The 27,988-nt window shown below is 61.0% G+C and overlaps 2 protein-coding genes across 5 annotated transcripts in view; one reads left to right on the forward strand and one right to left on the reverse strand.

The window, feature by feature from the left end:
* SIM2 (SIM bHLH transcription factor 2) overlaps positions 1-21,549 on the forward strand; it is a gene marked incomplete at its 3' end in the record, with an annotated part of 43,341 nt that extends 21,792 nt beyond the window's left edge. The window contains exons 5-11 of the mRNA XM_079767117.1: positions 1,055-1,140; positions 2,813-3,012; positions 8,202-8,308; positions 15,488-15,635; positions 17,158-17,326; positions 17,999-18,404; positions 21,125-21,549. Coding sequence (XP_079623243.1) covers positions 1,055-1,140; positions 2,813-3,012; positions 8,202-8,308; positions 15,488-15,635; positions 17,158-17,326; positions 17,999-18,404; positions 21,125-21,549 — 1,541 coding nt within the window. The remainder of the gene's footprint in view (positions 1-1,054; positions 1,141-2,812; positions 3,013-8,201; positions 8,309-15,487; positions 15,636-17,157; positions 17,327-17,998; positions 18,405-21,124) is intronic.
* A 71-nt stretch (positions 21,550-21,620) lies between these two features.
* The window catches only part of HLCS (holocarboxylase synthetase), a 173,121-nt gene continuing 166,753 nt past the window's right edge, over positions 21,621-27,988 (reverse strand). For all 4 annotated transcript variants that reach the window (XM_079766667.1, XM_079766666.1, XM_079766664.1 and 1 more), the window contains one exon: positions 21,621-27,528. In XM_079766667.1, the coding sequence (XP_079622793.1) occupies positions 27,357-27,528 (172 nt within the window). In that variant the 3' untranslated portion in view covers positions 21,621-27,356. The remainder of the gene's footprint in view (positions 27,529-27,988) is intronic.

Consider the following 27,988-nt stretch of genomic DNA (forward strand, 5'->3'; position numbering starts at 1 on the left):
TGCCCTGGGGGAGGGGGGGAGGCTGCAGGCCCACTCCCAGGGGAAACCTCCTCTAAAAAGTAGTTTATTAACCACCCCCGGGGCTGTGTTTAGAGCGAGTGACCTCCCTCCCCGGGGCAGGCACGTGGGCATGGGTGCCCGGGGGCTGGGCCCTTCAGCAGAGGCGTCCCCGGGGCCTCGTGTGCGGAGCGAGGGCGCAGGCTGTGCTGAGGCTGCGGGAGAGCCGGAGGCAGGTGTGGCCAGCGGGTCTGCTGGGTCCTGTTCCCCATCCCACACTCGGGCGGTCTCAGCCCCGGGCACAGATGGCGGGGGGTCCTGGGGCTGGCTCCCTCGGCTGCAGTCGGGAAAGGGCTGATCTCGGTATCTGCTGCCCGAGGGAGTCGGAGGCCTCCTCGCAGGTCCAGGCGCCCCCAGGGCAGGTCAGCTCTCCGGGCACCAGGCCTCTGTGGTGCCACGTGGGCCCCAGCCTGGACGGTGCTCAGTGAGTTCTTGCTGCGGCCATGTTTCCAGCCGCCTTCTTCCGGGGCACGTGGAAGCCAGGCCGATGGGGCCCGCTCTGCACCCCACCTGGTCCCCACCCCACCTGGTCCCCACCCCACCCGGTCCCCACCCCATCTGGTCCCCACCCCATCTGGTCCCCACTCCACCCGGTCCCCACCCCACCCGGTCCCCACCCCACCCAGGACCCCACCCCACCCAGGACCCCACCACCCCAGCCCCCACCCCACCCAGGTCCCCACCCCACCCAGGACCCCACCCCCCCAGTCCTACCACTCCCAGCCCCCACCCTACCCAGGACCCCCCTCCCCAGCACCCCAAATCCCCATCACCCCCAGCCCCCACCGCCCCAGTCCCCAACCCCCCAGGTCCCCACCCAGGTTCCCATCCCCCCATCCCCCACCCCCCCAGGTCTGGCCACAGGCAGGGCTCTCTGGGCTGGCATCTGGGCTGCTGGGACAAGGCCCCTGGCTGGGTCCTGAGGGTGACTGACATTGTGGGGTGACAGTGGGGAGCAGCGGGGACAGCTGGCATCTAACGCGGCTTCTGCTTTCAGAGTACGAGATCGAGAGGTCGTTCTTCCTCCGCATGAAGTGCGTCCTGGCGAAGAGGAACGCGGGCCTGACGTGCAGCGGGTACAAGGTACGAGGAGCCGGGCCGTGGGGGGGAGGAGGGGGGGTCTGGAGTGTTTAGTGTTTTGCTTCACCCCGAGGACATGTGCAGACAGGAGGGCACGGGACGCAGACACTACGGTAGCAATGCCCGCTCAGAGGGCGGTGAGAGCTGGTGTCTCCTGACGGTTCGTCCCTGGGACCGAGGGCACGGGCTCAGGGCGGTTTACCTGGCACCTGAGCTTCTGTCTGCCTGAGCGCTGCCCTGGAGCTAACGGAACCCGCGTGGGCCGGGCCGGGCCAGGCCGCAGGGAGCATTCAGAGCCCGGAATTGTCGCTCGTCCTCAGAAGGTCGGCCCCGCGGGCGGAGGTCGGTGCTGCGCGGGGACAGGGCGGCCACTCAGTGCGGAGCAGAGCTCCGTCCCCATGTGGCCATCAGAGAGCCGAGCGGGTAAACGAACCGGGTAGCAGCCCTTCGAGGGGGTGTGGTCGGCCCCTCCTACGTCAGGGTCACCAGCCGGCAAGCCGGAGGGCAGGCCGGTCAGCGACAGAGCTGGTCCTCGACCCCCCCAACCCCCCCGCCTGGCCCTTTCTCTGCCTGAGTGCCCACCTCCGGCTGACTGGGGGCTCAGGAGCAGGTGCCCTGATGCCCAGCACCAGGTCTGCCTCCCCCTGCGCCCTGCGCCCTCTCCTCGGCCCTCCTCGGAGCCACACTCGGAGCTCTGGGCGCTGACGTGACCTCACTCTGCTTTGTAGTTGGAGGGTGTTTCTTAGCTGCTGTCCCGGACTCGAAGCCTCTTTGGCCAGGCGTGGGGACCCCCCGCACGGTCCTGCACCCACAGACATTCTTCTGGACACGGGGTCTTGAACTGTTTCTGCCACTTACTAACTGTCCAGTCTTAAGCAAAGCACAGCACCTCCCTTGCCCTCAGTTTCCTCATCCGTGCGATGGGAGAATAGGCTGGAGGCTATAAGGGTTTGTTCCAGCTGTAAGGACGGGAATCCAGGAGGGAATCCGGGAGGGAGGCTTTGGAAGGGCTCCTCCTGCCCTCGCGGCGGCCGTGGGCCCCTCGGGATGTCCTGACGGAGCGTCCAGAGCGTCCGGTGCCGAGGCCTGAGGCTGCGTGAGCGCTGCTGCGTGACCTTCGGAACACGCACGCGTTCTCTTGCGTGGGGTGTGGCTACAGCTGTCACCGTGTTTCTCTATCGTCACCCGGCGCTTGCTTATTACAAGGGGATAAAATCTTGAATTAGAAATAAAGCCTATTTTCCATGAAGCTTTTTTCCCATTCCCCATTCTACTGGAAGAATTCTGAGTTTCCTGAGTGACATAGCTTGTCAGGTGATATCAAGGTCAAGTTAGCATGTCGCATCCAGTCCCGTCGGCACATAAGCTTTCCAGCTGGCGTGCAGGTGCCGGGACCAAGGCTCCCCCGAAGTGCCCTGTCCTGCCGCTCACGCCGCGTGGCGCTGGTTGCTCAGGCCCTGCTGTCCGCTAGAGAGCCGTGGCTTCCACGGTCAGCGAGGGAGGCAGCCCCTGTGTGATTCTGATGTCATTTCTGAGAAAGGAGACCAGCCTGTTCCTCCCGGGCCGGGAACCGGGCGTGTGGCCGCGGCCCCCGGAGGCCGGGCTGGGGGGCAGGCTGCACGTGGGAGAGACGGGCCGCGGCCGGGCCGCCGGGCTGACCCGCCCTCTCCCCCAGGTCATCCACTGCAGCGGCTACCTGAAGGTCAGGCAGTACCTGCTGGACATGTCGCTGTACGACTCCTGCTACCAGGTCGTGGGGCTGGTGGCCGTGGGCCAGTCGCTGCCGCCCAGCGCCGTCACCGAGGTCAAGCTGCACAGCAACATGTTCATGTTCCGGGCCAGCCTCGACCTGAAGCTCATCTTCCTGGACTCCCGGTGAGTGGCCGCCGCGGGGTCCCCAGGTCCTGAGGGGGACCGGCCCCTCAAGGTGACACCCTGAAACCAGGATGGGACAGGGAACGAGCCAGAAGGGACCTAGAGAAACCGAGGCAGGAATGGGAAGAATTAACCGCCTCCAGCACGCGGGAGCGGCCGGCGCCCTCAGCTCCGGGCAGTCAGACTGATTCCCATCGTCGTCCCGCCCCACGTCATCCCGCGGGGCCCGAGTGGAGGCTTCCTGTCTCCAGGGCCGCAGGGTCAGGGTTCTGCCTGCGCTGCCCTCAGGCCCGGACGACCTGGAAACCGGCAGGTGTGCACGGCAGTGTGTGGGGGACGCCCTCCCCCTGGGGCTGCACGAAACCCCACCGCAGGGCCGGGCCGGGAGCGACAGGCAGTGTGTGGGGGACGCCCTCCCCGGGGCTGCACGAAGCCCCACCGCAGGGCCGGGCCGGGAGCGACAGGCAGTGTGTGGGGGACGCCCTCCCCGGGGCTGCACGAAGCCCCACCGCAGGGCCGGGCCGGGAGCGACAGGCAGTGTGTGGGGGACGCCCTCCCCCAGGGACTGCACGAAGCCCCACCGCAGGGCCGGGCCGGGAGCGACAGGCAGTGTGTGGGGGACGCCTCCACCAGGGGCTGCATGAAGCCCCACCGCAGGGCCGGGCCGGGAGCGACAGGCAGTGTGTGGGGGACGCCCTCCCCCAGGGACTGCACGAAGCCCCACCGCAGGGCCGGGCCGGGAGCGACAGGCAGTGTGTGGGGGACGCCCTCCCCGGGGCTGCACGAAACCCCACCGCAGGGCCGGGCCGGGAGCGACAGGCAGCCCTGCCTGGGGGGACAATGACCGCAGCTGGGCCAGTCAGCCTGAAACCCTCTCCCACTGTCCCTGCCTCTCCCCTGGAGCCCCGGAGAGAGCAGGGAGAGGAGTGAGGAAAGGCCAGGGCTGGGGTGACCGAGGGGCCAGCCAGCTCCGGAGGGAGGCCTGTGCTCGAGGCCTCGATGTCCCCGGGGCTGTGGACCTCGCTGGACTTTGGGTCTCTGATCGGTAAAAAAACAAGACAGGCCGCCCCCCAACCCGGCTGCCACGGGGACTGGGAAAGATGAAGTTAGGGAGCAGGGGTGGGCATTGCACAGTAAACAGCAAGTGCACCAGCAGGTGAGCCGGGCCTCCGCCTACCCTAACCCTAACCCTAACCCTACCCCCCCAACCCTAACCCTAATCCTCCCCCCAACCCTAACCCTAACCCTAACCCTAACCCTAACCCTCCCGCCTCCTGGAAGGCCCTCGCTGTGCAGGGGAAGTGCTTAGGGCCTGGGCGCCTGACCTTCGTGGGCGTGGCCGAGCTGGACCAGAGAGAGGACATCTCTTGCTATCTTTTTGTTTCCTGTTTATTTTTATTTATTTTTTTTTTTGGGGGGGGGGACGAGGATTTACTGATTATTTTCACTTTTGTGGTAAAAGATACATAACGTAACATTGATCATTTTAGCCATTTATTGAAGAAGAGCAAACGCACCTGGTTCGGGGTAGGAGGTGAGGACCCAGGTTAGTCTAGTTCCGTGGCCGGCAAACTCATCAGTCCACAGAGCCAGATATCAGCAGGACAACAATGGAAACTGCTTTGGAGAGCCAAATTTTTTAAACTTAAACTTCTTCTAACGCCACTTCTTCAAAATAGACTCGCCCAGGCCGTGGTATTTTGTGGAAGAGCCACACTCAAGGGACCAAAGAGCCGCCTGTGGCTCGCGAGCCGCAGTTTGCCGACCACGGGTCTAGTTCGTCGTTGATGCACTGGGACCACTCGGGTGGAGAGGGGACGAGGCCTGTGTGCTGGTCGTTGTCTCCCAGGAGCGCAGGCCAGGGGTGGGCGGCTCTGGGGAAGACGCGGCTCCTCACGCGAGGGCCGAGGGCCGAGGCCGACCAGTGCTGTTCCCTGGGGTGGGGGTGAGGGTGGGGTGGTGGGGAGGTGGGGGCTGGCCCCGGGGACAGGAGTCGGGGTGGCCGTGGTCCCGGACCACGTGGGCAGGAGCAGGCGTGAAGGAGCATTCCTTCCAGATGCCAAGCCCCTTCGCAGAGTGGACAGAGAGGACACGCTGTCCACGTGCTTTAGCTTAGACTCACGGGAGGAGACGCTGGTTCTGTGTGTCTCCTGGTTTGTCTTTGACCGTTCACCCCCTGCCCCCCGCCCCCGAGACCTGGTGAGTCTTTACGAGGGGAAAGCAGCCGTCTCCCCGAGGAGGGACCTCAGGGCCCACCCAGCCCTGCGCCTCCCGCAGACACGGGGCTGCACAGACGAGGTGGACGGAGAGACGGAGGCCAGGGCGGGGCCTCGGACGGGGGCTTTCTGGAAAGCCAGTGTCCCTCTCGTTAGGGTGTGGGTGCCATGCCCCCAGTGGTGGGTAGGAAGGACAGGCGCTGGCCGGGAGGAAGACTCCCTCTCCCCCCAGCAGACTGGGGTCCCCTGCTGAGCACCAGGAAGCTCCCAGACGTGGGGAGGCCTGTCCTAATCTCCCCCATCGGAGGTGCTCAGTGGCTGGTCCTCGGCGGTCAGCCCGGGGACGGGGGGCTGGCCCGGCGCTGGGAGGTCAGCAGAATGGCCCGCGAGGTGGGAGATGGCAGCTCTGACCCTCAGACCCGGGGCCCCCAAGAGGGCTTGGCCGGAAGCCCAGCCGGCCCAAGTCCCCAGGGCGGGCCCCCCACCCCGCAGCACCCCAGACCCAGCTGACCTCAGCATCACCTGGCGTTCGGTTCGCTTTGAAACTGTAGCTGGTGCTTTGGCGAAGGACGGGGAACGAGCGCCGTCTGGGGTCTGGCCGCTCCCTCCGACAGGCCGTCCCACACCGGAGGGCTGGGACAGCGGGGCGCGCGGCCAGCCCTGCCCCCCGTAAGTTTTAAAGCCGCGTGGACTTTGATGAGAAACGTGATCCATGTGTTTCTGATTCATTTACACGTTCGGGGCCGTGGTTCTGAAACGTCCCGTCCAAACGGCCTGGGAAGCTTCTCTCCCCCCTGCCCCTGCCCGGAGGGGGGCCCGGCTTGCTTTCAGGGGAAGCCAGCCGCTCCTGCTCCTGCTCCGGCCACAGCGCGGGGCTCCGAGGGCCTGGCGCCCCGGGTGGCCCTCACCCGCGGCCCCGGAGCCCCGCGCTGTGGCCTCCGCACGTCCCCGCCCGCCCCGCGCCGGCTCCTTCCTGCCGAGGGCACCATGGAAATGCGTCCACCAAACAGCGAGCCATTCCAGGGAAATATGAGGCTCTCCGAGATTTACGACCCGAGCCCGCACAGAACTCGACGGAGAGGGGAGCGAGCGAGGGAGTGAGAGCGAGGTCAGGTTTCCCCGTGTCGTTTGCAGCTAATGCTTCAGGCCTGGACGGCCGGGCTGCCAGGCCGCCCTCGGTCCCCGCGGCTCCGGCCTCGCTCCTCTGGAATCTGTCATCTGCTCTGGAGTGTCTGTCGCCAGGTCGTGCGGCCGCCTCCTCCCGGCCCGGGTCCCGGGGCCCCGGCCACGGGCAGTTTTCACCTGCACGGAGCGCCCCACGGGCTCCCGCCGCCGCCACGCCGCCTGGATGCGGGCAGCCACGCTTCCTCCGAGGGCTGGCGCGGGACCGGTGCGCCCGGGCGTGATGAGAACGGAGAGGGCAGCGTCACACCCGCCCTGGGCGCGGGCTTCCCTCGCTCCAGGGAGCTGACGGCTGGCCTCTAGCCCATCGTCTCCGTGTCGTGCTATTTCTGGGGGGGCCAAAGCCATCCCCCCACTAATGCGAGGCTCCGACGTCTCCAGTTCTTCCCTAACTCCCCCCCCCGAGGACTCGCCAGCCACAGGCCGTCCGGAGCCCGACGGTGGACAGTGTCCGTGTGGCCTGGGGGTGCAGAGGTCACACACACCAGGGCCAGGAACCAGCGCCCCTCGTCGGAAGAGCGGGTAAACAAGACGTGGGGCCCACGTGCCGTGGGACGTGACTCGGCCGTGAGAGGAACGGCATCCCACACGCACTGCAGCGTGCAGGGCCCTTGAGAACATCGTGCCGACCGCAAGAAGCCAGACGCAAAAGGGCAAACGCCGGCGCGTTCCCCTCAGATGAAATTTCTAGAAGAGACAAAGCCAGAGGGACAGGAAGTGGAGCAGAAGTGGCCAGGGACGGGGGAGGGGACGTGGGGACTTGCTATCTAATGGGCAGAGTTTCTGCTTGGAGGGGTGGAACGTTCTGGAAATGGAAGTGGGGATGAGCAGACCACATTGTGGGTGGCGTCCCTGCCACTGAACGGTACGCTTACAAATGGTTAAAATGGTAACGTCATTTTTATTTACTTATTTACATTTAAAAAAATATATTTTATTGATTTTTTTACAGAGAGGAAGGAAGAGGGATAGAGTTAGAAACATGGATGAGAGAGAAACATTGATCAGCTGCCTCCTGCACACTCCCCACTGGGGATGTGCCCGCAACCAAGGTACATGCCCTTGACCAGAATCGAACCTGGGACCCTTGAGTCCGCAGGCCAATACTCTATCCATTGAGCCCGACTGGTTAGGGCTATTTATTTTTTTTAAATTATTCTCTTCTGGGAGAAATTTTTTAAAACATTTGCTTTTCAGAGAGGAAGGGAGAGGGAGAGAGAGAGAGAAGCATCAATGATGAGAATCTCTGATCGGTTGCCTCCTGCACTCCCTCTACCGGGGGTCAAGCCTGAAACCCAGGCCTGTGTCCTGACCAGGAATGGAACCGGGACCTTCCGGTTCATAGGTCGACGCTCAACCACGGAGCCGGGCGGGCCGGACTCACCACAGTAATTCGTACGAAGGTTCCCACAAAAGTGCCCAGAGAGGATTCTTTCTCCGGGTGGCAGCTTTGTCCGACATCGCATCCAAGTTCACGCGGAAGGCCCTCGGATGAGCTGCATCCGGGCCAGGGCTGCGCTGAGCCCCCACCTTCCCGCCGCGGTTCCGCGGAGCAGGCCTGCTCGTCGGCGCTCCCTCCGGCCCGGGCTGGCGTTTGGACCTTCTTCTTGTAAAAAAAATACCATTCCTAGTTTCCCAAACCCGCATCCCGCCCACCACCCCCCCCCCCCGCCCACCACCCCCCCCCCCCGGCCTCTTAGCATCTGATTGGTTGGCAAAACCAGGGGGAACTGAGGTGAAAGGCAGCCTTCAGAGCAGGTAACTCACGGAGCCCCGCCCCCCGCCCCCCAGGGTGACCGAGCTGACGGGGTACGAGCCGCAGGACCTGATCGAGAAGACCCTGTACCACCACGTGCACGGCTGCGACGCGTTCCACCTCCGCTACGCGCACCACCTGCGTGAGTACTGCCCGCGGCCTGGGCGGCAGCCGGGGGGAGGCCCGGAGGGAGGGGCGGCCCCTGCTTGTGCCTGATGGCTGTCCGTTGTGCACACAGGAATCGTAAGCCTCAGGAGGGGGTCCTCGCACCCCGGGTTTAAGCAGTTCCTCGTTGTCAGTGCCCAAACACCCAGTGACACTGGCAGGTGTGGGGGTGGTGTGGAAGCTTATAGATTCTAGATTGTGGATTTGGGACGAAGTTTCTCTGTGATATCTGGACGACAGTTGCGAGTAACAGAGCCGTTAAAGAACCACACGGGGCCCTCACTACGCCAGGGCGGTGGTGTTGGGGAGTGACCATCTGGTCGACCCAGAGAGGCCGTCTCGTGTTCACGACCCTCCTTTCACTGCTGAGGATGCTGAGGTTCAGAGAGGGTAAGCCGCTTGCCCATAGTCACACAGCAGGAGGTGGCAGAGCTGGGAGCTGAGCCTCTGACCGCGGCCCGCCATCTGGCTGGGGAAGGCTGGGAGGAGTCCGTGTGGGAAGCGTGAACACACAGCGTCCGATTAGCCAACAGAGGCAGTTTGGGGCGTTTGGGTTGGGGGTGCTCTAGCCACTGAAATGCCTAAAGAAGTGACACTTCTGGGACCCACGTGTAGGCAGCAGATCTCGGGGGTGGAGTAGACGCCTCATCCTCGCCGTCCAGCCCACTGTGCCGTGGCCGGCCTGGGGGTGCCCGGCCTGGGGGTGCCCGGCCTGGGGGTGCCCGGCCTGGGGGTGCCCAGCCTGGGGGTGCCCGGCCTGGGGGTGCCTGTTCACGGGGTGCGAGGGCTGGAGGAGCAGATCTTCCGCACGGACCCGGGCGGCACGTCCCCGCCGGGCTCTGCTCTGCGCTAAGAGGCTCAGGGACCGGGTGGCAGCGGACGGCAGGCCCAGGGCGCCTGGCTGGCCGTCTGGTGTGAACGGGGACCGCTGAGCGTGCCAGGTCCGGGGCGTTGTCCTGAGTCACTGCAGGCCGAGGCCCGTGACGGGGACACCCCTGCGCAGGCGTGGACGCTTCTCCCTGCCCCCTTCAGTCCGCGACGGCGCGCTAAGGTCTCTGTGCCCGAGAGACTCCACCCCCCCCCCCCCCGCGGGGGGACAGTCCCCCCACCGTGGGAGGAGAGGGGAGGACCCAGCCCTGGGCGCGCCGGGCCCCTCGGCTGAGGCGGGAGCGCGTTGGGAGCCGCTGCTGTCCTGCGCGCGAGTGGAAAGCAAGCCCCGGACTCACGTGGACGCGCTGTTCTACGCGGGGCTGCGGGGCGAGAAGGAAAACGGGGGAATTCAACCCTGACCTCCTGGTTCATGGGTCAGCGCTCAACCACTGAGCCACACTGGCTTCCAACCCCGCTTCCTGCCTCCCGGCCCGGCTGAGGAGAGGCGTTTCTGGGGAAGCAGGCGCAGTGAGCGTCTGGAAAGGTGGCGAGGCCTCCGCGCTGCCCGGCGGGGGCTCCTGCTCCCGGGTTGTGACCTGGGGCCGCGGGGGCTCCTGCTCCCGGGTTGTGACCTGGGGCCGCGGGGAGCTGGGCTCGGTGTCCACTCCCAGGTGAGCCAGGCGAGCCTCCGGGTGGAGGGAGGCAGCGAGGCCGCCGCCGCGCCCGGTGGGACAGGAGCTGGACGGCGTGGCCTCAGCCTTCAGCCCGTCCCCGCCCGCGGCGTCACACCCAGAGCCCGGCCTGTGTCCCCCGGAGCCTGGCTTCCCCCCAACAAGGGCTCTTCTCCGGGGCCTCCTGGACCCCAGGACACATTCGCTCGCCTCCCTCGGACGTGGAGTCCCGGACGGGCTGATCGGACGGGACTGTTAGGGGAGGCGAGCCGGGGCCTCCGAGGGGCACGGAGCCCAGAGGGAGCGTGGCTGTCTCGGCCAGACGGCGAGAATCCGTAAATCAGAGGAAGCAAGAGACAGCGGCAGGGACGGTGATGGCGACCGTGCCGAGTCCGACCTCCCCGCGCCAGGAAACCGCGAGGGGACGGTGCGCAGAGGAGGCCGCGGTGGGTGCGGACGGGACGGCAAACGGGCTTCTGTTTGCACCGCCGGGGACAGAGGTCTTCAAACAGGAGATAAAGGCGGAAGAGGGCGTGTCCCTTCGCTGTGAGGCGTGTGATGGACGTCGCCGGGACGCGGGCTCCACGCTGGCCTCGGGCCTGGCGACTGGAAATGGATGGCACAGCTTCACTCACCGAGAGCTCCTCGAGGCCCCCTCCGAGCAGAGCCGGGAGGTGGGGACCCAGGTGTGGGGAGCCCGCACAGTCGGGGGCGGGGCTGAGAGCAGGAGGCGGGAAGTAACCTCGAAAGCCGTCCCCTGCCCCCCCCCCCCATCGCCGGAAGCAGGTTTGGACGTTTATCATCACGGGCGGACCCCTCTGCTCGGTGCCCCAGGGCACGCGCTGGGCCAGTTCAGCCCGTCGTCCAGGGTCGGGGCGCCGTGCAGCGGCCCAGGGTGAGGCCTGTGGAAATGTCGCCCCGAGTGCTTCTCTTCCCGGGCTTCCCACGTCTTACCAACCGGCAGCGCGGCAGCAGGCAGGGCGGGGCGGTGTGGGGGCCCCACCGCATCCGTGACCTGCTCCCTAAAGAGCACAAGGCTGGTCTCCGCCTGGCCGATGGCTCGCTCTCTGAGACCCACCCACCCCCTCCACCCCAGCACAGAGGCAGGAGCCGGGAGCGGGCTGGCAGGGAGCCCCTCGCCAACGTTTCCACGGCAGGAGCTTTACCGTCCATCCAGGGCCCTGTCACCAAGTACCGCGAACCGTGGGGCTGAGACCACAGGATCGGCTCTCAGCCCGGAGGCCGGAAGCCTGAGATCGAGGCGCTGGCGGCTGTGCTGTCTCTGGGGCTCCAGGGGGGGAACCCCGTCGTCCCCTCCACCTGCCGTGGCGGCCGGCACTCCTTGGCTTGTGGCCACGCACTCCCACCTCCGCGTGTCTCCCTCTGCGGTCGGCGTCTCCTCCTCCGTCGCTTGCAGGGACGCTGGTTGGATTTGGGGCCCCACCCTGGGGGATCTCGATGTGAGAACCCTAATCACACCTGCAAAGACCCTTCTCCCAGATATGGTCACTCCCGGGTTCTGGGGTTAGGATGTAGCGGATCCCTCTTGGGGGGACACGAGTCTGCCCACGGCAGGCATTTCTGGGGTCCTGCTCAGCTCCTAAAGACGTAGGAATTATGCTTCAGGCCACAGTCTCCAGGGAGGATTCCGGGGGAACCAGGAAGGCCCCTATTTTGGGGGACGCACGTTTATGGAACTAGAGTTTCCATCGCAAAGTCGCCTCTGAAAAGCACGGCCGCTGGCTGTCCGCTGGGCGTGGGCCCCGATTTCTGAGCCGTCTCGGCCTGCGATGTCGGGGACATAGCTCCAAGGTGCACGGGCAGGAGCTTACGGGGTGGGGGCGTCCCCCGCCCCGTCTGTCTGTCTATCACGACCACAGCAGGGCCTTATTCTAGGTCGTTCCAGCCCGGGGCCCTTTCGGGCAGCTCTCCGGCCGCGTGGGCAGCGAGAGCGGACGGGCGGGGGGGCGTGTGTCGTGACCGAGCGTCAGGGGTCCCCCGGGTGCTGTGCCGCCCGTCGCCCGGGGTCGGGGACCAGCAGAGGAAACGTGCCCGTGTCCGCGTTTGGCCTCGGAGCGGAGCCGGGGAGGCGGGGGGAAGGCTGTGCCGTGTCCTCCGTGTGGCCCTGACCGGGACGACGCGGAATGAATGACCCGGCTTCGGGGTCCGGCTTTAAGCTGGTACCGACGGGTCTCAGAACGTGGCCCGGAACACCAGGAGGAACGGTGTCCGGTCACCCCGGGGGCTTTCCGAGAGGAGGCGATGACCGTTCCTCTGGGAGAAGGCGCGGCCTCCGGGGAACCCAGGGGGGGCTCCGTTAGATCACGTCACTTCTCTGGGGGGCCATAAGCAAATTGGTTAAGTCTCCCTGATTGGCCCACCCCAGCCCCCTACATAGCTACACAGAACCTTCTGGAAGACGCTGGCCCCTCCTCCACGTGGCCACTCGGAGAAACGGCCTTCGAGCGCCTGGCCAAGGTGACAGGCGGGCGGGGCGTGGGGCGCTCCCGCCACACAGGACTCTACTCAGCGCGGCTCCGCCCTGCCTTTCCTTCAGTCCCCTCCCTACACCTCCCCGTGACGTCCACCTTCCCGTGACGTCCACCTTCCCCGTGACGTCCACCTTCCCCGTGACATCCACGTTCCCGTGACGTCCATCTTCCCCGTGACGTCCACCTTCCCGTGACGTCCACGTTCCCGTGACGTCCACCTTCCCCGTGACGTCCACGTTCCCGTGACGTCCACCTTCCCCGTGACGTCCACCTTCCCCGTGACGTCCACCTTCCCCGTGACATCCACATTCCTGTGATGTCCACCTCCCCGTGATGTCCACCTTCCCGTGACGTCCACCTTCCCCGTGACGTCCACGTTCCCGTGACGTCCACCTTCCCGTGCCGTCCACGTTCCCCGTGACGTCCACCTTCCCCGTGACGTCCACGTTCCCCGTGACGTCCACCTTCCCCGTGACGTCCACCTTCCCGTGACGTCCACCTTCCCGTGACGTCCACCTTCCCCGTGACGTCCACGTTCCCCGTGACGTCCACCTTCCCGTGACGTCCACCTTCCCCGTGACGTCCACGTTCCCCGTGACGTCCACCTTCCCCGTGACGTCCACGTTCCCCGTGACGTCCACCTTCCCCGTGACATCCACATTCCTGTGATGTCCACCTCCCCGTGATGTCCACCTTCCCGTGACGTCCACCTTCCGTGACGTCCACCTTCCCCGTGACGTCCACCTTCCCCGTGACATCCACGTTCCTGTGATGTCCACCTCCCCGTGACGTCCACCTTCCCCGTGATGTCCACCTCCCCGTGACGTCCACCTCCCCGTGACGTCCACCTTCCCCGTGACGTCCACATTCCCGTGACGTCCACCTCCCTGTGATGTCTACCTTCCCCGTGATGTCCATGTTCCCGTGACGTCCACCTTCCCATCAATCAGCAGCTCGTGGCGGCGAGCACTTGCCATGGCTTGGCCCTCTTCCCGCCGTGGCCCTGAGGGACGGGCAGGGCACAGCGGACTCGGGGCCCAGTCCTTGGGCCTGACTCACAGTCCCCATGGGGCCGTGCCAGAGGTGAGGTCGGGCGTCGTTTCCCGGAAGCACCTGCTTTCCGGGAGGCCGACCCAGTTCCCGCTCCGTCAGCACGGGCGGGGCCTCTCCCCGCGATCAGCCGGCGTCGCCGCGGCCGTCCCCGTGGTGTGAACGTCGCCATGCCCACTCCTGTCGTGGTTTGCCGTGTGTTCCCAGGGCGCGCTGCTGTCGCCGTGTCAATTCCACGACACGTTCTCTCCCAGTCACCCCAGCCCCGCGCCCTCCGGCCCGGCACCGCTCACTGCCTTCCGCCCGAGGCCGTCCCTGTTCCGGACCTTTCCACCACTGGAGTCCTCTTTACGTCTGTTCACCTGGTGGATGGCGCCCAGCCGCGCGCTGAACAGACCCGTGAGCTGTGGGTGCCGTTTGCGTGGCCTGTGGCGGGCTGTTGTCCGTGTCCTTTGCCCACATGGCCGTGCGGGTCTCGGGGTCCGGTCCCTCTGGTTGAACTCTCTACGTTAAGGCTAATCCCGCTCGACGGTCACATGGGCAGCAGGTGTCCTTCTGCTCCAGAGCATCCCCTGCAGGTGTGGGAATGGCCACCGCGGCCCGGCGCTGAGAGAAGGCAGAGTGCCGGGCCCGGGGCGTCTGGGGGCAGAGGGCGGGCTCTGCCTCGTGTACCGACGGGGTGAATTTCTGTGTCTGTGAATCTCGGGGCGGGGGGGCCTCCAGCACCAGCTCCTGCAGTCAGAGACTTGGCCACCTCCCCTCCCCCCTCCGCCCCCCCCCCCCCCCCCGCCCGCCGGTGTCCGGTGTCTGCTAGTTACAGCCGGGCCAGCGCCTGAGGAGCAGGAATGCTGCGGCCACAAGTGACGGCCGCGCTGGCCTCCCTGTCCCTGGGGAAGACAAGTCAGCCTTTCTCCTTCCCACCGCCCACCACCCCCGCCCCCAGCGTCTCCTCTCCCCCCCCCCCCCCCCCACAAGCCCTCCCGCACGGCCCGCTGCAGGCCCGGGAGGAGGCGGCGGCGTGTGCGTGCCCAGGCTCCGGGAGCCAGGGCTCAGCAGCCTGGCGTTGGCTCTGTGCATGGAGGGCGGCCACACGCCCAGTGTTCAGGCGCTGCGAGTCACACAGAGGGCTTCCTACATGGGCCACACGGGGAGCTAACCGCCCGGGAAAACGGGGTGATGGGAAGAAAACATGCACGGCGGCCGAGGACCAGGGTCACTGAGTACAGGGGTTCTGGGCGCAGCAGTGAGCAGCAGGTGGACACTCAGTTGAATCACGTAACTTTCTGTTTTGTTTAAATAACTACGTCACTCCCCCTCCTCCCCACCCCACCTGTGACGGGCCTGGGGTTATAACACGAGTAATGGTGGCGTTTGGGAATGTGGAGAGCAGATCCGTGTTGTCGCTGCCAGGTGCCAATGCTGACGGGGCTCGTTGTGTTCCCAGAGGAAGCGGGGCTTTAAACTCAGGTTCTCAGCAAGGGAGCGGCGAGAGTGCGCCTCCCAGCCCTGGGCGTCATTGGCAGAAATCGTGTGTGTGTGTGTGTGTGTGTGTGTGTGAGAGAGAGAGAGAGAGAGAGAGAGAGAGAGAGAGAATGAGGGTGAGAGAGAGAGAGAGAGAGAGAGAGAGAGAGAGTGTGTGTGTGTGAGAGAGAGAGAGAGAGTGTGTGTGTGTGTGTGTGTGTGAGAGAGAGAGAGAGAGAGAGAGAGAGAGAGAGAGAGTGTGTGTGAGAGAGAGAGAGAGAGAGAGAGAGAGAGAGAGAGAGAGTGTGTGTGTGTGTGTGTGTGTGTGTGAGGGTGTTTGTGCACAAGCGTGCACCCTCCAGCAGGGAAAGCCTGCCCTCTTTGTCAAGTTCCCGGAGGGGCCCTTGACCCCAGGCAGGTTCAGAACCAGGGCTGTAGGTCGCCCGGGGTCAGCGTCCCCGCAGGCAGGATCAGAACCAGGGCTGTAGGTCGCCCGGGGTCCGCGTCCCCGCAGGCAGGTTCAGAACCAGGGCTGCAGGTTGCCCGGGGTCCGCGTCCCCGCAGGCAGGGCCTGCTGACCGTCCCTCGGGACCCTGTCGCCTTTGCTTGCAGTGCTGGTGAAGGGCCAGGTCACCACCAAGTACTACCGGCTGCTGTCCAAGCTGGGCGGCTGGGTGTGGGTGCAGAGCTACGCCACCGTCGTGCACAACAGCCGCTCGTCCCGGCCCCACTGCATCGTGAGTGTCAATTATGTCCTCACGTAAGTCCGACGTATTTGTTTCTCTCCTTGCTCTCTCTCCTCCCGCCCCTCATCGCTCGCTCCAATCGGCACCATCTCTCTCTCTCTTTCTGGAACTGTTCATTTGTCTCCTGTTTTGTTTGCATTTGAACACGCTGGTGGATGGGGAAGGTCCACGTTCCTGAGGCCCAGGTGCCTGGGAAAAGGGGGCCCAGCTCCGGGCCTAGAGGGGGAGGGTCCGTGCCCGGGTGAGAGCAGGGGTGGGCAGAGGGAGGGCAGGGATGCTCCCCATCCTGAACAGGATGGAAAGGGGATTCAGGTCCCGGACCCGACATACATGCTGACACTCCCCGTGCCCACACACGCTGGGTCCCGGGCATGCGCCTGCTCCTGCCGTTTGGGACGGGGATAGCCCGTCTCCCCTGTCTTCCTATATAGCCTATTGCAAATGACGGTAAAGATTTGGTCCCTTTAAACCCCAGAAGGTCAAGTTCAGTGGCAAATACTTTTAAGACCATTAGGAGGAACAGGACCTAAGTCTACCTGGGACCACATACACCGAGTGGCCAGATGATGATCTCTGAACGCATAATAATCTGGCCACTCAGTGTATATCCTACATAATAAAAGGCTAATATGCAAATTGTCCCCTCGACCAGGAGTTCGACCAGCAGGCAGGCCGGCCAACCGTCCATGTCCCCTCCCCGTGGCCAGGCTGGCCGGACCCCACCCATGCACGAATTCATACACCTGGTCTCTAATATATATATAAATACACACACTGAGTGGCCAGATTATTATGTGTTCAGAGATCATCATAATCTGGCCACTCGGTGTAGTACTCTCCGCCCACCGTGCCATGGTATGTTACCACCTGGCACCTGGCTCTAACCCAGGACTTGCCAGCCTTGTGCCCCAGCCCGCTCTGAGCCGGGCCCTCAAGCTGCTCCAGGGCAGTGAGCATTCAGGCGCCACGTTCTCTCACAGGACGATGGGGCGCTGGGGTTGTTTTTGTTTTTGTGTGAGAAGCAGAGTGGTTTTAGCAAAACGGTAGGGACGAGAGCATTTTAGCCCCTGCACACTTTGTGAGCAAATAGATGTGACAGGGCCAGTGCTTTGGGCGGCCTCCCTCCCCCCACCCATGGGCATGAGGGCACTGAGGTGGCTCTTTAGGGCAAAACTGGGCCCCTGGACCCTCAAGGTTCCTATCCAGGCCTCCCTGGGGGCTCACGAGCCGGCGGGGCCACCGATGCTCGGAGACAGTGCCCACGGTCCCCAGGCAGTGTGTTTGGGGTCCCGTGGGATTGAAGAGAGCTGCACCCCCCCCATTTCTGCCGAATAACACTGTCCCCATTCAGCATTTCTGGGGGCGCTGCACCCGGGCTGCAGGGTGGCTTTTATAACGGGGGGCCTGTCCTTTTTCCACCCCCGCCCACACCGGCCTCGCTGAAACGGCCCCTGGAGCCTGGAGGGCGATCTGCCGGGGCGGTGCCGGGGCCCGCAGCCGCAGCCGGCTGGACACGCCCGCCCTCTTGCCTCGCAGGGACATCGAGTACAAGGAGCTGCAGCTGTCCCTGGACCAGGTGGCCACGGCCAAGTCCCAGGACTCCTGGAGGACCGCCCTGTCTACCTCACAAGAAACTAGGAAGTTAGCTAAACCCAAAACCACGAAGATGAAGACGAAGCTGAGAACAAACCCTTACCCCCCGCAGGTAACACGCGGGTCGGGGGGGGGGGGCGTTTTGGGGAACGGCCCACGCTCACGGCCTAGCGGGGTCTCCCTGCCCGGAGGCGTCCCGCTCGATAGGGACACAGCTGAGGTGGGCAGGCTGGCCTCGGGGCCCGGTCAGGTCCCACTGGGCAGGCGCAGAGTCCACGGAAATGTGGGTCCCAGCCCCGGTGCACCGTCTGTTTCCACGGCATTTAAAAAAAAACATTTTTTCTTTTTAAAATATATTTTTATTGACTTCAGAGAGGAAGGGAGAGAGAGAGATGGAAACATCAATGATGAGAGAGAACCATTGATCGGCTGCCTCCTGCACGCCCCACACTGGGGATGGAGCCCACAAACTGGGCCTGTGCCCTGACCGGGAATCGAACCGTGACCTCCTGGGACACTCAACCACTGAGCCAAGCCGGCCGGCCCCCTCTTTCTTTTTTCCCGTAGTTTGCGAGCTCTTAGAAATAGCAGATGCCCTTGTGTGTGGTGGTGCCAGCTTGGGGAGAGATGTTTGTGGCTGGGGAGGGTCCCTGGGTGCTGTCTGCCGTGCACCTGTCCCCGGGGGACCTCGCAGTGGTGGCCGGAGGGGTCCAGCCCTGGGAGGGGTCGGGCACCGGGGCCCAGGCCTGGGCAGCCCCCCTTGACCGCATCCTGGTCCACGCAGCAGTTCAGTCCCTTCCCGACGGAGAGACTGGAGTGCGGCCAGCTGGCACACTGGAGGGCCAGCCCCCCCACGGACGCTGCGGCCCCCCCGGAACAGCAGCTGCACCCCGAAGGCGGCGACCTCCTGTACACCCCGCCCTACAGCCTGCCCTTCTCCTACCGCTACGGACACTGCCCTCTGGACCCCCACGTCTTCAGCGGCAAGAAGCCCGTGCTGCCGGCCAAGTTCGGGCCCCAGGGGTCCCCGTGCGAAGTGGCGCGCTTTTTCCTGAGCGCGCTGCCAGCCGGCGGCGAGTGCCAGTGGCACTATGCCAACCCCCTGGTGCCTGGCAGCCCATCTCCAGCTAAAAACCTCTCTGAGCCACCGGTGAACACTGCCCGGCACAGCCTGGTGCCGAACTACGAAGGTGGGTCCCGTGGGCACGAGGGGCGGGGGCGGGTGGAGAGGGACCTCACAGCTTGGGCACACTTCCCCTTTTGCCGCTTCTAAGTAGGGATCGCTGCGCGTTCCTGCTCCCAGTGCGAGCGCCTCGTGTGAGAGGCTGAAGCCGGGAGACTGGTCCGTGTGCTCAGAGGCCCCGGTGACAGTATAAAGGGCGCGGGAACGGGGCTCAGCTGCCCCCATAACATCCTGGCCTCCCGAAGTGATTTCCAAAGGCAGCTTCCACGTCCTGAGAAGGGCTCAGCTGCACGCATTTTAATTTATTGATGTCAGAGGGCAAGGCAGAGGGAGAGAGAGAGAGAGAAACATCAATGACGAGAGAATCACTGATCGGCTGCCTCCTGCACACCCCACACCGGGGATCAAGCCAGCAACCTGAGCATGTGCCCTGTCCGGGAATCGTACCGTGATCTCCTGGTTCATAGGTCGACACTCAACCACTGAGCCACACCAGCCAGGCTGCACGTATTTTATAAGTTCACTAGAGGCCTGATGCACAAAATTCATGTAAGAGTACGCCTTCCTTCCCCCGGCTGCCGGCACCGGCTTCCCTCTGGCCCTGGCTTCATCCGGAAGGACATCCGGTCTGATTAGCATATTACCCTTTTATTATTATAGATGCTCTGCTCCAGCCAAAAAACGAACCTGGGAGACTTGGTTTTCTTCCCGTGCCAATTTTCAAAGTGTGGCAAGCAGCGGTGGACACTCAGGGCTCAGGGACAGAAATGTCACTCACCACACCCTCCCCCACCAGGTCTCAGGTTCTGCATCTGTAACTGGGATCCTAAGCCGTGGGACATGCTGACCCTGGGGCTCGGCACACAGTAGGTGCCCGTCCCGCACACACTAGCCCCACAGCAGAGACAAGAATGGCCCCTCAGCCAGCGCCTCCTGGTGGCCGGCAAGCAGACAAAGGCCCTCCGGGGAGGTGCCACCAGCTGCCCTGGGCCCAGCAGACCCTTTTGCTCGCTGGGCCAACCCCAGACGGAAGGCAGGAGCTGGGGTTGAGGACTGGCTGCAGGAGGTGTAGTTCCTTTTCACCCTGACCTGGCTGCTGCTCAAAATGCAGACCAAGGCCGTGCAAACGTCCTGCGGCGGCCACTGGACTCAGAAAAGAAGCCTGTGCTCAGAGGACAGCCCCTGGGGCTCCCTCCCCCACCATCCTCTCTCTTTACTTTTTAAAATGTTTTTTATTGATTTTTAGAGAGAGGAAGGGAGAGAGAGATAGAAAATCAATGATGAGAAAGAATCATTGATCGGCTGCCTCCTGCACACCCCACACCGGGGATCAAGCCAGCAACCTGGGTATGTGCCCTGACCAGGAATCAAACTGGGACCTCCTGGTTCATAGGTCCACGCTAAACCACTGAGCCACGCCGGCCGGGCCCCACCGTCCCCTCTGGAGGCAGATAGGGCTTGGTCCCCCTCCCGCTGCTCGGGAAGCTGTCACTCTGTGCCCTGACCATCGCTCCAGGCTGCGAAGGGTCTGAGAGAACTCGAACCTCAGAGATGACCAGGACGCGTTTTTCAGAAGGAACCAGTTTAAGAAAATACTCCCAGCCACGGGGCAGTCCAGCCCTGCCTCTGGCCTGGGCCTGTCCCAGGCTTCTCCGATGTGGGTCCCCAATACCCAGCGGGGTCCCTCAGATAACCAAGGCTCTGGGACCTCTGAGGAAAGACAGAGCCAAGGGCTTCGGCAGCAGCTGACACCCTTGTCCCCCTGAGTGACGGAAAGGATTGTTTCTCCCTGGGAGTCGCCAGGGAGAGAGCACAGGCTTGCTTTTCTAAACGGTTATTTTGAAAGTGAGAGGTCAATAACCACCTCATTTATCACACACTTGGTGTAGCATAGGGCCCCGAGGTGCTAATTTGGGGCAATTTGTGATCAACTTCCTGGTGTTTTCACGTTAAAGAGAGACAAAGGTGGCCGTAAGGTAAAGGCAGGAGGAGCACATTGGTGGCAAGCATCTGCTTAGGGACGCGGTGATTATCTTAATCATGACAACCCTGGAGGGAGCGGGAGTGCCCACTCCTGTGCCCACTGAGGGGTCCGCCAGAAAGATGGGCCGACCTCCAGACCAGCGCCGTCCAGTCTGGTAGCCATCGGCCACAGTGAGGTGGGCTGTCTGACCGCGCTCAAACACAGGAACAAAAAATACTTTTACTTTTTTAATCCTCACCCGGGGGTAATTTTCCCATTGATTTTTAATCAGCCTAACAATTACCCACAACCCTCGGACCAACTCCCATTGATTTTTAGAGAGAGTGGAAGAGAGAGGGGGAGAGAGAGAAACATCGTCACATGGATTGGTTGCCCTCCTGCCCGTGCCCTGACCAGGGCCGGCGGTAACGGAGGGACATGCCCTTGACCGGAATCGAGCCCAGGACCCTTTGGTCCGCAGACCGAGGCTCTATCCACTGAGCCAAACCGGCCAGGGCACAAAGCACACTTTTAAAATTTGATCGCACCCTGAAATGTTTTGGCTATGTTGTACTAAATTATTAGCAATTTCACCTGCTGCCCTCCACGCCTTAATGCGGCCACTACACATCTCAAATCGCCCCGCAGGCACCGGGGGCAGGGCCGCGGCGGGCGGCGGGGTGGAGGCGGCGCCCCGGTCCCCCGTCCTCAGGCATCTGCCCGGCTTTCCCCTCCGATGTCTAACCTGTCGCCTGTCCCCGCAGCGCCCGGCCCCGCGCGCAGGTTCGGCGAGGACACCGCGCCGCCGCCGCCCAGCTTCCCGAGCTGCGGCCACTACCGCGAGGAGCCCCCGCCGGGCCCGGCCAAGGCCGCCCGCCAGGCCCCGCGGGAAGGGGCGCGCCTGGCGCTGGCCCGCGCGGCGCCCGAGTGCTGCGCGCCGGCCCCCGAGCCGCCCGCGCCCGCGCAGCTGCCCTTCGTGCTGCTCAACTACCACCGCGTGCTGGCCCGGCGCGGGCCGCTGGGGGGCGCCGCGCCCGCCCCGTCCGCCCTCGCCTGCGGCCCCCACGCCCCGGAGGCGGCGGCCTCCGCGCACCGGCCCCGGCCCCCCGGCCCCGCCGCCGCCGCGCCGCCCGCCGCGCCCCTGCCGCACTACCTGGGCGCCTCGGTCATCATCACGCACGGCAGGTGACCCCGCGGCGCCTGGGCCTCCGCAGCGAAGCCATAGGCCAGGCCAGCCGAGTTCAGAGGGCGAGCTGAATATGCACGATTCAAATTAATTTATACAGAGACAACTATTTTAATAGCACCCGCAGCCGACCTTTAGATTTTTACCGTAGATGCCATGAAGGCCGGAGTAGAGAGAAGCGACTGCCCGACCTTGGTTCTCCAAGAGCCAGGTTTTCCTGAAGGGCAGGGTCCCACCAGTGACCTCAAACTACCCCGTGTTTGGGGGCACGCCGTGTCCTTATTTTGAAATCAGGCTCGCGCCCTGCCTGCCCGGGATGCTCACCGTCCCGCCGTGGGGAGTGAAGGGGTTTTGGCTCCGCCAGTGCCCTCCACCTTAGGGAGGGGCGCACCCTGACTTGATCAGATAGGCAGGGCCGCGGCTGGAGGCAGACTTCCTGCATTCGGAGCCCTTTCAGATTCTAAGTCCAGGCAGAAGGTGATTATTCCAAGTCCCATGAATAGACAATTCTGCTCGTTGAGTCATGCATGAGTTTCATGAAAAGTTTTTTAACTCTTTCATACAAAAAACCTGCAAGCTGAGACCAAGGCGGCGCGCGAGCAAGCTTCTCAAGTACATCCACAAGCTCTTCCTTCCTCGGAGCTCTGGGTAACACCAAGAGCAGCACCTTCAGAATGTTAAGCATGGGATGCAAAAGGGATACACAGCCAGAGTTTAGGAGATGGACACGTGGGTGACTTAGGCGCCCCAGGAGGTTGGCTACCCCAGTCAGGTCCGATTACAAGGCAGAATCCCTCTGGCCCTGCAATCCCCGCGGCTGGTGCTTGCTGCCGGGCCGGTGAGTTAAACTGCATGTGCAACATGGGAAATGGTCAGCGGACTGCGCCTCGCGGAGAAAACGCGCTCCAGGGATGTCATGAAAATGACGTGGGCGTTGTCTGCAGCATTTTCTGTGTAGCAGAACTCCATGCGAACGTCATGTCTGTCACAGGCAAACAGCAATCTTTCATAAAGCACCAGCAGTGTTTCCTATTTTTATTTTTATAGTTTCTCTTCAAGGTTCCACCATTTAAAAGTTGTGTCGTAGCTCAATGCCTTGATCCACCATCTGTCAGTGTGCTCCATGCCATGAGCACTCCGTGTTGGTTTTTCAAAAATGGTTTACGTTCGGGAAAACCCACCTGAGGGCAAGGGCTTTCCACAGATGTCTTGAACTCATCCTTCTAGAACCAAAGTGCACCTTCGACTGTTGGAGGAAATGGGAAACCTGTTGCCAACCAAGTGTCCCTGTGCGGACCTGCCTCCCTCCCGGCAGCGTGTGGTCCGAGATGAAATTTGCAAACTGAGCAGCACCTGTTCGGCCAGGGGCTGGACCGTACACCCGCCTGCACTCGGCTGTACCTCGTTCACAAGCAGCCCTTCGTGCGTGCTGCACGTAAGATAAGCCCCAGGGATTCCCGTTCTGCTCAAAGACTCACAATGAAACCATGCTTCCCGGAAGGTGTAGGTGTGATGAGCAGGAGGTGTATCACCTGACATTGTTCAATAAAGCACAGCAAAATGCTTTCGCATCTACTTTGTTATTAGCCACTGGGGGCCATATTTAATAAACAAACCACAAAGGCTTTCGGGGCAGTTTAAGATCAAAGGTTGCTGTGAAGAAAGAAAACTGTTAGAGATTTACCAATGATAACACAAACGAGCTTAACAGAGTGTGTGTACTTGAGAAGACTTCCTTGTGAAGTAAGATTCCTAAGCAAGTTGGCAGGAGGCAGTCAGCAGCTCAGTGCAAACTGAACAGAAGCAGTTACTACGGCAACCTGATAGTGTTACCTCCATCTTTAAGAGGCTGCACATTTAAGCTGGGGATATCACTTCTTGATTTCTGTGAGGGCCTGGCAGAGGGAGAGGAAGCATTTTAATAAATACACACACACACACACACACACACACACACACACACAATTGTAGTGGGTCCTAACACGTTAATAGAAATGCCAGATCGAATGGATTTGAGAAATAAGCCCAGCTCAAGACTGACGGGGCCTCCACAGGGCCTCCCAGGGAAAAGAATTCCTTTATGTTCACGGAAGCCCTTTCTAGAAAAGCCATTCCATTCATACTTTTGCAGAGAAGTGAACAGGGTGGGAAGCAGGGCCGCTCAGAGATCTGCAAGAGCCTGTATTTTCTGCCCCCACACGTCCCCCGCACCCCGTCCTTTTAAGTTCTACAGCCACGTCTTCCTCCCTTGGACCCTCTGGGTGGGAGGGGTTTATACGGTCAATGACTCCTGTAGAAAGTCTATCCAAAGTTGTAATTTATTGTAACTGTAAGACAGTTAAGGTAGGCTGCCACAGGTAAGATGGAATAAAAACATTTTCAAATAAATGCTGGAAAATTGCAATAGCTTAAAATGGTTAGTGAATCATAGCCCTGATCTAAAATGCATTATTCAAGCTGATCCTAAACTTAAGTATGATCTATAAGGTTAAATCTTAAAACTGGCAAGACAGAAATCAAGCAGTAAGAAAAAATACGAGTAAGAAAAAATTCTACAAGAACAAAATATGTTCTTTAATTTGTTGTTACATTCAATTCATTTTAAATTTAAAAACTTACATTGTTTTATTAAATTTCTTTTTCATCTCAAACATTTATTTTTTTGTTTTGTCTTTTGGGTTTTGCTAACTTTCTTTCTTTGGAATAAGAATTCTCTTTTGTATGACACAATACATTTGTCAAAAAATACATTTTTAAAAAGCACCAGCTTCTTAATACTTAGAAATACATACATATTCCTTACCTTGTAAAACTATTTATTTTGTAAAAATGTTTAAATATGAATAAAAATACTGTAACCAAAATAGTAGTCTATTTTTAAAAATTAAGCTTGTGGTAAAAATAACAAGGAGCTCAAACTGTATAGAAAGTCTTAAAGTTTATTTTGGTAGACTTGTGTTTTATAGGCATCGGCTTAACGTAATTACTTTTCAGACACGATTCTTTGAAAAGCTAAAAATGCAAAGGTTGCCACTTCCTTTTATTTCAAATATGCATAGCAATTCCCCAGGAATAAAGATTCTCCATTTTCTGCCTGTTGGCGGCAAACAGATCTACAGAATGCCAGCCTGAAAGGTCTCTCATTGCATTCTCAATCTGCTGGGTGAGGCCGGCTTCTCTCCGGGTTTTCAGACTCTGGGGTGTATGTGGGAGTGGGGTGTGCTACCCAACCTGGGCTTGTGCATCTACCTCTCTGGTCACAAGTGAGGGTACCGCAGCCATGAACCCCACAGACTGTTTCACGCCAGACACAAATCCTTCCCACTTAGCCCACGCCCTGTGAATGCAGCCAGGCCCTGCCCAGGCCGGCTCCTGAAATCCTCCCGGAGTGGGATTTCCCTCACCGCCTGCTCCGTGGGCCACAGGACGCCCAGCTCTGGCATATCCTATGTTAGCAGGCACTTCTGACAGTCTCCCCCAAATCGGCTTTCAGCTCAGAGAGCAGTCCTGCCTTGCCCATACCCTGTCAGATGCTCAAGCGCAGCCTCCAAACTGGGGGACCACTCCATGTCCTAAACACACACACCGATCCTGAGTTCAGTGTCCTGTTCCAGGACTGAGGACCACAGTTTCTGCTAAGACGTTAAAAGCTCCTTCGGATAAGACGGCCGGGTGCAGGGACACCCCACATGGACGGGTGGATGGGTTCCTCTGGTGCCGACAGCTCTAAGGAAAATGCCTGTGTGCAGCTGCTCTATACGAAGCAGAATTTCCAAAGTCTTTGGTTCATCTGAGGCAGACTTGGCTTTAGGAAAAGCTCAGCATCTGCTTCAAGTCCATCTTGTCTCCCTGAAGACACGGGACGTGGCACAAGCAAGCGCAGGCTCGCGCACACAGGCAGCGCCGCCCGCAGCTCTCTCTGCTCTGACATGGCCACACCTCATTAGTTTTAATTTACAGAGAGGAAATTGAATGATAACATTTTTTTCCCCAAAGCAGAACTGTCCAGAATAGGACTTCGGCTTAAAACAAAACATAGCATGTTTTTCATTAAATAACCCCCCAAAGAAACGGGAAAGTAATGACGGCGGCCCTGAGAGATGACTGGCCTTCTGTTACCAAGTCTGCGATGAATGCGCCCGAGATCGCTCTTCTCCATGATGCTTTGCAGAGCCCTCTCCAGGGTGAGTCTGTCTGTAGTGTTGGGGTGGGGTGAACTTCTATTTAAACTTGGGACTAACTCCAAAGGAAGACTTGGGCATTTAGAAAAGAGGACCTTTGGGGGCGGGCGGGGGGGGGGGGCGCGATAATTCTAATTGAAGTCTTAGTTGCAAAAATTACTTTTGAAGTTCTTTTTAAAAAGTTACATTTCCAAAAAACACATATCGGGCTGGTTACTTAACGTTCTTTTGCTCCCTTCCTGTGGGGCTGCCCGTGCCTGGCTGAGGGCGCACCATCTCCTCCAAACGGCACGTCTCGGGGATCAGCCGGGCGGCTGAGGTGGGGGAAGATGGTGCTGGCTGCACAATCAGGCGGTTTCGTTCAAAGCTGAGAGCGCCATCCGTTTTCTTTCCGCTAATTTCACTTGGGACTGGCAGGAAGAGAGAAAAGTGGGCAAAAACCGGCCTTTTAAGGCTGAAAAGCAATGTGCATGATTCACACATTCAACAGAGATAGGAGTTACATGGAAAAAGCGTGGAGTACATCTGGAAACAGCAAATGTGTATAAAAAGGCTTCCTTTCTTTTGTTCTTCGGTGGAGACCTAGTATATCAGATTCTGAAGATAATTTAAAGAGCGCTCTCTCCCTCCCCCCTCCCCCCCCTCACACACACACACTTAAATGATGGCATTCCATATCAATAACATTTTCTTGTCGATATCAGAAGGGGGCAAAAATATAATGATTTGTAAATACCAGGTCACGTACTTCTGTGTTCTGTGAGCAGTCTCACAGGAACATTTCAAAGCCGCCTCTACGGGCTCAAAAGCTACCAGTCCCCCCTGCGTGCGTCAGCGCGAGCCTCCATCTCCAGCTGTCGAGAGCCAGGGCGCACCCACATCTGGGCAATGCTAATCAGCCCTGAAGGGCTCTGAACCGGACCCATCACTTCAGGATACGCAGTAAAACTAAAGCTATGAAAGGAGAGCTCAGAACTAAGCAAAGTAATTAACCAGCGTCCTCTGCACGATCATCGCAGCCGGCCCCGCTGACCCGCCTCTGTGGCCATTGCCATTGGACCTCGAACCGCCAGGCGGAGAGGAACTCTCAGAAGCTGACCTTCTCCTCTTCATTAACACACGTAACGACGCCGCAGTGCCCGTCTGCCCCGCAGGAAACCGCCCTGGGTGCCGTAAACAGCCGCCGCACCTCCGCCTGCCCCGCACAGCCCAGAGCTCTTTGATTTGCTCTTTAATAGTCTAGGGGTAAAGGTCTCCACTGCTGGGAAATGTCTGAATTATTCCATTGTGGTTTCCAGGTAGAAATATTTGGGGGGTTGCAATAAACACACATCCAGGCCCAAGAGGGGAACAATGTCACACCTTTGGCAGGGCTTTCCTCGCGGAACCCTCCCCCGGATCTTCCTCCATCACCCGAGGAAATAACTGACAGAACAAAACTCAAGGACTAGCAGGTTAACTGGAGGGAGAAGACGTTCGCCCACACCTCTCAGCTAGCTTTCTAGATCGTGGGCAAGGAGGGAGCAGGCCCGAACTGGAATGCTTGCTGCGGTGGCCGTGCCCGGGCCAGTCCTGAGTGGTCCCAGCGCCAGGCCCGCTCTGCGCGCCCCCAGCCGCCTTGCCGAGGGACTACCGCTGCTTGGGGACGATGAGGTTTCTGAGCATGTCGAAGGAGTTGCCGTCCGGGTGCACAGTCACCACCCGGCCAGCCTCCTGGTGCACCTGGAGGAACCCGGAGTCATCCAGGCCGACGATCCACACCTCGGGCCCCTCAGCGCTCCCCAGGCGGACTCGCTGGCCACTGAGAACAAAGCACAGGGAGAGGTCACCGGAATGGGGTGCGGCTGACTGTCCTGAACCCTGACAGGAAGGGGCGGGGGGCGGGGCGGGGCCAGGCGAGGTCAGATGCATTGTCTGCGCTCCAACTCACAGTCCGCGTGAGCTGTTTCGATGACCAGGGTGTGCGCAAGTCCAACAGGGGGTTCGGAACTGCTTCCCTCTCTATTTTTTAAAATTGTATTTATTAAATTTAGAGAGAGGTTTGTTGTTCCACCTATTTATGCATTCACTGGTCGATTCTTGTATGGCCCTGACCTGAGACTGAACCCACAGCCTGGCCGTATCGGGATGACGCCCTAACCAACCGAGCAGCCAGGGCAGGAGCTGCCGCTCTCTCCAGTGGCTGCTGATCTCCCCTCTCCCCCTCGAGCACTTTTACGAACACTGGGAAGCTCGAGGTGTTTTGGCTGAGATTACGGGAA

The sequence above is a fragment of the Cnephaeus nilssonii genome (assembly GCF_951640355.1).
Source record: "Cnephaeus nilssonii genome assembly, chromosome: 3".
Classification (NCBI taxonomy): Eukaryota; Metazoa; Chordata; class Mammalia; order Chiroptera; family Vespertilionidae; genus Cnephaeus; species Cnephaeus nilssonii.